The sequence below is a fragment of the Mauremys mutica genome, chromosome 1, assembly GCF_020497125.1.
Source record: "Mauremys mutica isolate MM-2020 ecotype Southern chromosome 1, ASM2049712v1, whole genome shotgun sequence".
Classification (NCBI taxonomy): Eukaryota; Metazoa; Chordata; order Testudines; family Geoemydidae; genus Mauremys; species Mauremys mutica.
Window position 1 is genome coordinate 91,251,756 of NC_059072.1, and position 10,818 is coordinate 91,262,573.

The following is a 10,818-nucleotide window of genomic DNA, read 5'->3' on the forward strand; positions in this document are numbered from 1 at the left end:
TATAAAATTGCTCTGAGAAAATCTAGATAAGAAACCTTTATGCTACTACATGGAATTTCTGAGCTGATCAAGTGTGAGTGATCACACTAACCTCTTGCAGTTGCAGAGGCACAAATCTCTAAGACTGACTGGAGACTCTCCTTTAACTCTGGTGGTAAGAGACTATGCGCAGAGTTTCCAGTGCATATGCTGAGTTTACTGAGCACCATCAGCCAGTGTGAGTCTGCTGCGCCCGGGTACTCTTCCTCCACCACCATAAGCTCTTTCAGGTGCCTTAGTGGTGCTGGAACTGGAACTGGCCACAACCGCTGGCTTGAATTAGTAATAACAAACACCAAATACATGGTTTCCATCATCAGCGCCCCCACTATAAAAATTATTCCAGAACCCCTGGACTTTGGTGGGTTAGAAAGTGCGGCTGAAATGTCCACCAGCACCTCATGGAAACTCTGCCCCATTTCTGACACAGGCGGGACAGCGCAAGCAAGAAAAGTTCTTGAATAGGGGCCTCTTCCATGTTGCTCGGCAGGCAGTGTTGTCAGGCTGGTCAAACTTCCTGTAACATGCAGGGTGGGCAGTAAAGCTTTCCCACAGTCAAGGCTAGAGCGGCCACATTCTGGGAGGGTGTTAGGGAGTCTGGGATATGGTTGGTTTCACTCGGCTCTGTCTGCTACAGTGTGGATCCAGAGGTTCACGCCTGTCCTAGAATATTCTTAACCTAGGGTTGACAATCAACGTAGACTTCTGCAGGGGTAGTTGATAATTGTTCGTCAAGGTCCAAATTTCTTGCTCAGGGTATCGGCAAGGTCCCAACTGCAGAGAAAAATAAACAATAATAATAAGTAAATTAAAAGGGTCTGTTCAAAAGCATCTAGCAGTCCAGATTTGGCCTGCCATCCACCTATTGACTACCCCAGTGTAGATGCTCAAGCTCTGGGTTCTCTAGCCCAGGGTCAGCTGAGTCAAGTGCCGCTAACCCTGGGCTTATATTGCAGTGTAGACATACCTTGTATTTTTGGAGCAGAAGGTCCTGAGCTTTTTTCCTGCTAAAGTCCATGATGTGTGGGACAAATTATTACTTTGAAATGTATGTGACCAAGGAGCCTTTATGGCGTGTGTTGTCATATGCATGTGTTTTGCTGCACTCTGCAAACGATTCAACCTTTCAGTCTGAGAATATGAATTACCACTATCTACCCGTCTGCTCCTCTCTCCCCAGCAAAAATCTAAGGTCAAATCACGCTCTCTTTTGTTCCCTTCAGGCCAAAGAGCATGCGGGGAGCAGTTTCAATGACAACAACCTTCGTATGGTAACAGTTGACTTGTTTACCGCTGGCACTGAGACCACCTCCACCACCCTGCGCTGGGCATTGCTGTACATGCTTCTCCATCCTGACATCCAGTGTAAGCAAGAGGACTGGTGGAGATGTGACCGGTTCTCCCAACCCTGCATCTTCCACTGAGAACTTCTTAGCATCTGCTGTCACTTTTGTGTTCTGGGCATATGACGCTGCCGAGGCAGCAGTCACAGCAGTGATTGGGAGAATAATTCCACTGGAAAACTCTCTGAGAGGGAGAGCAAAGACCTGTGGCAAGGGAGAAGGGAGAGAGCAAGCCCCTGTTCAAGATTTCAGTGTCAGAGGGAGCGCTCACCACTTTTCTTCATGACAAGTGCACTCTGAGACCCTCGTAGCTACTTGGTAACTCTTCCTTCTCTTAGGGTCTCCATAGGGATAAATGCTAACCTGCTTAAATGTGCTAATGCCGGAGGCACAAGTGGGTCAAATACAGTATGAAGAAGGTGGAATGTCTCTAACAATGAGCTTATTAGCCCATAGCACAGAGGATGACTATGTAAGTTGGGCTGTGTATCAGAAGATGAGTGCTCTCCTTCAGTGCCTAATTCTGCATTCCTCTCTTTCCCACTGTCTATGGGGCTCACTTTGCCCCTCACCCCCAACCAGCTAAACTCTGCCTCCCTTGCACTCTTGCTTTCAGGTACTTTCAAGAAACATACAAGACCTGATTGTAAGGTCAGGAATTAGTTGGGAAGCAGAGCAGTGCATGTCTGGGGTATCAAAGAGGCTTTCTGGTTGTGTGGAGGTGAGAGAAATCAGAAGTTGGTCCACACCCTCTCCCCACTGCTGGGTATCATTCCTGACCCTTGAACAAGTGCCCCAGTCACCAGCCCCCTCCCAGACACTTAGAGCACCCACTTCCTAGAGATGATTCACTTGTAAACTGCTCAGTGATTGATAGGAAGGTGGCTAACAAACTCACAGAATATAAACCCAGCGCTGTACAAAAAGACATACAAGCCCCGCCCCCCCCAGTGTTTAAAGCTTAAGGATAAATCTGCAGGTTCTGCATTTCTGCAGTGTTGATGTACATGATTATGTTATATTGAGGAGGATGTAAAGTGTCTTTTTCCAGGTAAAGTCCACGAGGAAATTGATAAGGTGATTGGCAGGGACAGGTCACCCCAGATGGAGGACCTAGCGAACATGCCTTATACCAATGCTGTGATCTATGAAACTCAACGTTATGGGGATATCTTTCCTGTTGGAGTGCCTCACATGACATACCGGGACACCGAGCTCCAAGGCTTCTTCATTCCAAAGGTATCTGTGGCCAGCAGGGGATGCAGACATCTTCTCCCCTTGTAGACTTATGTCCTAAAGCTGCAGACATTCCATATGTGAATCTCCCCAAGGTTCCATGCAAAGGGGGGTGGAGCACCAGGCCCTGAATCACACAACCATTGGCGAGTTATCAAATGGGCAGTGTTGAAAGAGCTTGGGCCTCAGAGAGAGCCTTGTTTATGTGATTAGCTCCATCTTCAACAAGCCTTTGGATATCTGAAAAAACAACGAATTGAGCTAAAATACAACTAAGGATTGCAATCATTACAAGGGAGACTAAGTTTGTCCTGGGCACCTTATAACATTCAGTACATCTGCTTGAAGGTGGAGAAAGTTAATGACAGAGTAGCAGCTGTGTTAGTCTGTATCCGCAAAAAGAACAGGAGTACTTGTGGCACCTTAGAGACTAACAAATTTATTTCAGCATAAGCTTTCGTGGGCTCACTATATGTTCCATTCTATGCATCCGATGAAGTGGGCTATAGTCCACGAAGGCGTATGCTCAAATAAATTTGTTTGTCTCTAAGATGCCACAAGTACTCCTGTTCTTTTTGAGAAAGTTAATGCTGATTAAGTGTGTGGAGGGAATTTGGAATGGGATATAGAAACTACCTGCTAGGTCAAGAGTTCAAATCCAAAACAGTAGCAACTAAAACTCTATCTGAAGGCTGTTCAGAGGCCACTGTGCATCTCAGTCCAGTTCGAAGTAGACAAGAGACAATGATGGGCAATTATTGCCTTCCCTGGTGACAGTCTCACTGAAGAGACCAAAACCATACAATACTAAACTCCACTTTTGCCCTTAGAGGAAGCTCCTGTAGCTCAGGCCAAAGGCATGTGAGAAGGGGAAGATCTTACTTTTTCTGTGAAAACAATGAGAACTGTAGTTCGGAGTCTCTCAATCAGAACACTCTTACTAGAGCTAAAATTAACTTGAGAAAATATTTGAAGGAATTGGGGAGTAGAAGCAATTTTCACCTCATGAACCTCATTAGACCATGAAAACACCACTTGCATACTCTTAGTCTAGCTAGCATGCAATGTACAAGGGCGACAGCCAGTGCACAGCATGTGCTCTGAAGCCTAGGCCCCTGAAAGCATCCCACTCCACTGTGCTATAAGATTATACAATTAGATACCTGAGATGGGTTCTGTGCCTTCCTCTGAAGCATCCTACAATGGCCACTAATTGAGATGGGATATTGAATGCAGAGGGACTGGCCTGTTCTGATGTGACAATTCTTATGTACCCTGTTTCTTCTCTGGGGTGGGTCAGGGGACGACAGTCATCACTAACTTGTCCTCGGTGCTGAAGGATGAAACGGTTTGGGAAAAGCCGCACCAGTTCTACCCGGAGCACTTCCTGGATGCAGATGGGCAGTTTGTGAAGCGAGAGGCCTTCCTGCCTTTCTCAGCAGGTAAATCCAAGGGGAGGAGCAACTGGGAGAGGCCATCCCTGTGGAAATGAGGCACAGTGCATGAGATGTGACCCACTACTGTTATGAGAAAGTGAGTCTCCTCTAAAGCAAGATGTCCCTCTCATCATGAGAGCAGCTTCCTCCAGGGGAAGATCAATGCAGTCTGTGCTGAGCTGGGCCTGTTCTACGCAACCTCTGCATAATAACTCCCTCTCTTTATTTCTCCAGCGCAGAAACTCTGGCCTTGAAATACTGTATTTAGGGTCAGGCCTTGAGAGTCTGAGCAGCTTGCCCCAGGGACCTACGTAAACCACTCGGCCAAAGGGAAGCAGTCCTGTATTCTATACTCTGCAATAAGCTGGGCAACCCTCATCTTAATTAATTCATTGCTCATCTTCTACAGCTGTAGTTATTTAAATAGAAGATAAACTTATTAAAAATCAATTCCAATTGCTTATGTAAGAAACCCACCTACTTAATCCCTGAGGAGCGAGGAACTGCCAGGTTAAGGAGGACCTCTGTCCCTTAAGCCGATACACCCATCTGTCACGTTAGGCTCTGTTCTTCATGAGCAGGCTGCATCTCCCCAGAGAAATTACTTCATACTCCATTAGACACAGGGACATACTGAATGCAACACATTAATCGCGTCTGCACTGTAACAGAAAACCTTAACTACAAGCCCAGGAATCTGTTTAGAAACAGTGTGCACACAGGTGAGGTGTGTGTTATTGAGAAAAGGATGAGATCAGAGTTAAGGATTTCTCATAAAGCATGATCAAAATTGTTGTGTGCACATACTACTTTATCTGTTGCAAGGCACCCTGATCAAAGGAACCCTTTGTTACTGGAGGCTCTGAGACCACTGCATTGGGGTACATGGATCAGTAGGGGATAAAGGGGAGATGGATGTTCCCAGTCTCCCGTATGCTCCCAACTCACCAGAGAGATGGGAAGAGGGAAATAGTGATTCTCTGATACACACCAAAGGAGGCCAACTGTGGTTGGTGAGGGGCTGTAGGGTCTGTCCTAACTTCTCAGGTCACCATATCAACAGTAGTGGGATGCCTGAACTGGTGGGGCACTGCCTCTGCCAGGCAAGTACCAGTGCAGCCCCGGAGTTCCAGCAGTGGGAAACACGAGGGCTTAGACAGAAGGGTCTATGCACTGAGCAGTTATAGCTTTGCCACAGGACCTTTCCCAGTGACCAGATCAGCTCCAGAAATCCATGAACACTTAGCACAGTGGTTGGTGCTTTCTAGGTTTCTTTCAATGGTTCAGTTACAGAGAGGAGTTGGTAAGTTAGGCAGCGATTAATGCATTTCCAAAATACTCTGCAGTAATGGGGTGGGGTTATCTGTGTCCTGGTACTAAGCTGAGCTAGGTATTGGCTCAGCGGGTACCTCTACACTTCAGACTGGGGGTCTATGTTCCAGGTTGGGTACACATACCCACACTAACTCGCCAATAGCACGTAGGAGTGTAGCCACTGCAGCGTGAGCAATGGGAGGGGCTGGTCGCCCTGAGGATGATCCTGTCCAAGATGGCACCTTCCAGCTCAAAGTGTAGACATACCCTTGGTTAAAAGCCAATTTTATTTTTCATTTTATGATTTTATTTTAGTCGGTAAACAGGTAATTGAGCAGCTACCCTCCATTTGTGCCAAACTGCAGTGCAATCAGTCTTCCCTGCACTTTGTCAGTGCCTGACTTTCACTCTGTGTGGAGCAGCGGTTCCCAAAATATGGCTCACAACCCCAAATGGGGCGGTGCCATCAGCACATGGGATCAAGGCAATCCTTTGCTCCTCTATGCATTAAAACAGAGTCACACCCACCGGGAGCCTCACGTAATTCAAGAATGGACTTTTGTTAGCTAGCTCTGTATTTGTACCTTAGCAGCACAAAGCACAACACTCTACCTTTCCTATTTGCTCCACAGCTACACTAGATAATAGTGTTGCCCCTTTCCAATCTCAATGGCTAGTTGAAACTAGAATTCTTTGAGGAGGTCAACAAGCATGTGGAAAAGGTCCCTCACCAAAGGCTCGGTAACTGGTTAAAAGATAGGAAACAAAGGGGAGGAATAAATGGTCAGTTTTCAGAATGAAGAGAGGTAAATAGTGATGTCTCCCAGGGGTCTGTACGGGGACCAGTCCTATTCAACATATTCATAAATGATCTGGAAAAAGGGGTAAACAGACTCCAGATCTGCAGATAAGACAAAACTACTCAAGATAGTTAAGTCCCAGGCAGACTGTGAAGAGCTACCAAAGGCTCTCTCAGAACTGGGTGACTGGGCAACCAAATGGAAGGTGAAATTTAATGTTGATTAATGCAAAGTAATGCACACTGGAAAGCATAATCCCAACTATACATATCAAATGATGGGGTCTAAATTAGCTGTTACCACTCAAGAAAGATCTTGGAGTCATTGTGGATAGTTCTCTGAAAACTTCCACTCAATGTACTATGGCAGTCAGAAAAAGCAAACAATGTTGGGAATCATTAAGAAAGGGATAGATAATAAAACAGAAAATATCATATTGCCTCTATATAAATCCATGGTACGCCCACATCTTGAATACCACGTGCAGATGTGGTCACCCCATCTCAAAAAAAGCTATATTGGGATTGGAAAAGGCCAACAAAAATTGTGAAGGGTGAATTTCTCTGTTCTCAGTTTCTGTGTGTTCTCTCACAGACTTGCAACCCCCTTCCACTCCCCCTCTCCCCAACCTGGTCACAATACCAAGTGGAACTCCCTACCCACCTGATGCTAGTTTCTGGGCAGATTTCATTAGGCTTTGTATTAGGTGTGTCCCCTTAAGTATTTCTTACAACTATCTTAAGTGACAGGCACGTTCACACATCAGTTTGAATGAGGTTTTGAGTCAACTCATAACAAGGTGTGACTGGGGTACTGGGAGGGGAGTGGGGGTATGTTGAGATTGCTCAGTTAGGGTAAACTGCAATGAATGGGGCAGACAATCCCCAAAAGTGATGGTTATTGTAATACTCGGATTCACCAAGCCAGCAACAAAACAGCTTCTACAATGCAATACCTTACTGGTTACCCAGAAGCCAAATACAGTTCCCTTAAAGCAACCCATCCTTGAGCTCCCACCCCGACACCCAAGTCTCCAGATACGATGAAGATTACTGAAAATATTGTTCATCATATAAAAAGCTTACCAATCCCAAAGGATCGGACACATTGACCATCTGGTTAATGAATATCTCAGATTTTACCCAAATACATGCTTACAGCCCATTCTTATTAACAAAACTAAGAATTATTAAAAAAGAAAAAAGAGGGAGTGTATTGGTTAAAAGATCATTACACATACAGATATGAACAAAATTCTTAGGTCAGTTTCATAGTAGAGAGAGTGGGCTCTAGAATTGCAGAGTCCTTTCCAGAATCAGTTCATCAGTTTATAGTCCAAAGTCCAATATCCAATATCAGCGTGATCCAGAATGGAGCTGGAGACCTCAGTGTTTTGACTCAAACTACCCCTGATGAAGCTTAAGCAGATCTGAGATAACAGGCTCAGGACCCTAGAGTTCTTTTTATAGTTGTCCAGCAGCCTCTTGACAGCGTGCAGTCCTTGGGTGACCAATAGTGGTCTTGGAGTAACCTTCTATTTCCTAAGCACCGCTGGTAATTAGCTGCACGGATTAACAGAAGGCAACTGTTCATTTCCTGCCATTTACAGGTAGTTTACTACATACTTCAAAGAGAAATGAAGACAGTGCTATTACTACATTCACAGTTCATCTATATGTTAACATCTCCTTTTGATCTCTGACTGAACAGAATACAGGACATTCAGTTATATTGTTAGAGGTTGACAATATATATATAAATGCAGAAAAACACAATCATTATCTACTACTATGTTTCTAAAGGTTGAATCTGGGTCAATTAGCCGGCTAGTTGTGTAACCCTTTCCGGCCCTGTGTTGCACAAGGTTTCACCCAGCTCCTAACATGTTCTGACCCATAACTCATTCACTTCAGATATCAGCTCATAGACTTCAAAGTTTCATTTCACTAACTTCAAAGAGAACAGTCCAAAGAGGAAGATGGGAGTGTTGTCATTAAGGTTCCTGACGACCAAGAGAAGGATTTTGCAGTGGCTATGGGAGTAGATATGGCACCAGTGAAGTCTTTCAGGCTGGCAGTGAGGTGATCCTGTTTGTACATGTACTGCAAAGGCTTGCTGCAGTGGTTTAGCCTGACATGGGTCATTGGTGAAGATGCACCACTTGTATTTGCCTCAAGTCCAGGAAACCAATGTCGCCAGATCGCCCTTGAACCAGAATCTCCTGCCTGGTAGCATGGGCATGTTGTTCCACCTCAGATTTCTCTATCTAAAGGCATTTATTTGCCTATTTCGATTCTAGAAGGGAAGAATTCCATGAAGAGTATATGGGACAGATCTTCAACTGGTGTAAATTACCATAGATCTTTTTACGTCAATGGAGTTAGGGCAATTTAACCAGCTGAGGATTTAGTATTAGAGTGTCTCTGACCCTTTTGAGTCAGGCTCATTAGGCCAAATCAACGGACATAGTCCTTGGTTTTATAATTTCCACTGAAGCTTCTGGTGCTGGCTACAATCAGAGACAGGGAATTGGATTAAATAGAACATTGATTGGTCTGGAGAAATATTTCCTAGTTGTTCCTGTTCACACAGGGTCTGGGAATAGGGAGACTCACCATCTGCTGCATATGGAGGCAGATTCTCTGCTCACTCCAACCTGTGGGTGTGCAGTAAGGGTCTTACTCCTTCAGTGACTAGTCATTTACATGTGGTGGTGTATCCTCCTCCTCTCTGCCTCCTCCCTCTTTTCTCACTCCCACGCTTGCAGGTCGTCGTGTTTGCCTGGGGGAACAACTGGCCAGGATGGAGCTCTTCCTTTTCTTCACCAGCCTCCTGCAGCATTTCACCTTCCGTCTCCCTGAGGGCCAGGCCAGGCCTCGAGAGGTTGGACGCTTTGCTGCGACACTCACTCCACACCCCTACCAGATCCAGGCTGTCCCAAGATAAGTACAGTGTTTTGCAAAGTTCTCCTCATATATTTTAGGAAGGCGGTAGTGCTTAACTGAAAGATGCTCCTTTTCTGGCGGGAGAGCTTCTCCTGTCGGCATAGTTAATCCACCTCCCTGAGAGGCGATAGCTGTATTGGTGGGAGAAGCTCTGATGACATAGTGCTGTCTACACAGGCATTAGGTCAGTATAACTATGTCGCTGGGGGGTGTGGATTTTTCACACTCCTGAGTGACATAGTTATACCTATATAGGCCTGTAGTTTAGGCCTGGCCTTAGTGTTATGTCTGCTTCATTCTTTACCAGTCTCCTTGAGATCAAATGATGCTATCAGCACTATTGGCTGTTTACCCGTCAGCACTGTGTAGATCCCTGTCACGTGTCGGTACACATAGCAAATGTGTAACGGAATGCTAAAGATAGTGTGATTACATGCAGGTATCAAGAGCCTGGCAGACTTGTCATTGCAACACACAATATGAGCTTATTGCGGCTGTTCAAATGGGAAACTCGGTGCTCTGAGCCAGCAGGGTGTGGTTTGGTTTTCTAGCACTTTTCCTGTGTATTCCCTTCAGGGCCAGGCCAATGCCTTCTCTGAGAAGCAGTTTTGGAAAACACTTCACATTTGCTTGTACATGCTGCAGACAATGTTATCGACAGAGATTTACTTGCATTATTTCTGGAGATTTGGTAAACAAAAATGGATCACATCTTCCACTGATCTAAAGTGACTTCAATGGAGCTATGCCTGTTTACGCCAGCTGAGGATCTTGCCCAATATGTACTTTATAGTTTAGTGTAATTCCAGTTCTGATCTTATCTTTTTCTCTTGACACAAACGTAAGATGAAGGAACCACATGTGTACAGTGGGGTCCAAACACGTTTATTGGAAATACGCAACATGCCAGGAATTCCTCCATGTTCACATTGCTGCTCTGGTTGGGTTCTGGCAACTTCTAAAAAACCTGAACACGAGGAATGGAACAAAAAGGCTCACAAACTATTTAAAGAGATATTATGCTATGTCTGTACACGACATCTTCCTTCCTCCATTACATACGTTCCTTTCACTTTCAGCCCAGAAAAGTGTTAACACAGTTTCTTTGGAATAGAAACCTCTTATGTTAGAGTCAAGCGACTATGGGAGGAATTGCCACTAAATTGTCTCAAAATATTGTGTTTTGTGCACAATAACCCTGTAATTTGCCCTTGCAAAGGATTGTTATAATCTGTGTATTGTATACAAAATAGTAAAATTATGTTAATAAAAAGAGGAATCTTTTATTCTTTAATGTTTATTACTTCCTGTCTCTTTAGTTCTTGAAAATTGCTTGCTTCTGGCGCCTCATCTCAAGTACACGCTCTATGTTAATGTGAGAAAGGAGATTTGGGCTGTGTGACTAGAAGTCAAGGGATGAGGGTGTGGTTATTTTGCTTGGGGAATTGCAGAGTAAATTGTGATGTAAGGTAGGGAGCAGATCACATTCGCTGCTTGGCTATATTATGAATAGTTCAGACAAAAAAATTGTTTTTAACCTAAAAGCCTCTTGTTCCCAAAGGAAAGCAGCTAATTTACACTTAGTTTCCCATAGCCCTGTCTAGGCTGCAGGAAGCAGAGACTAGCCAGCGCACATCAGCACTTCAGCCAAGTCACCTGTTCGCCCACAGACCACACAGCCTGGAGAAATGGAATAGACCGTTAT

The 10,818-nt window shown here is 44.9% G+C and overlaps 1 protein-coding gene across 9 annotated transcripts in view; it reads left to right on the forward strand.

Moving 5' to 3' along the window:
* Window positions 1-10,407, forward strand: part of LOC123346248 (cytochrome P450 2D17-like) — a 51,062-nt gene extending 40,655 nt beyond the window's left edge. For all 9 annotated transcript variants that reach the window (XM_044983541.1, XM_044983575.1, XM_044983598.1 and 6 more), the window contains 4 exons: window positions 1,263-1,404; window positions 2,434-2,621; window positions 3,919-4,060; window positions 8,936-10,407. In XM_044983541.1, the coding sequence (XP_044839476.1) occupies window positions 1,263-1,404; window positions 2,434-2,621; window positions 3,919-4,060; window positions 8,936-9,114 (651 nt within the window). In that variant the 3' untranslated portion in view covers window positions 9,115-10,407. The remainder of the gene's footprint in view (window positions 1-1,262; window positions 1,405-2,433; window positions 2,622-3,918; window positions 4,061-8,935) is intronic.
* Window positions 10,408-10,818: the final 411 nt, after the last annotated feature.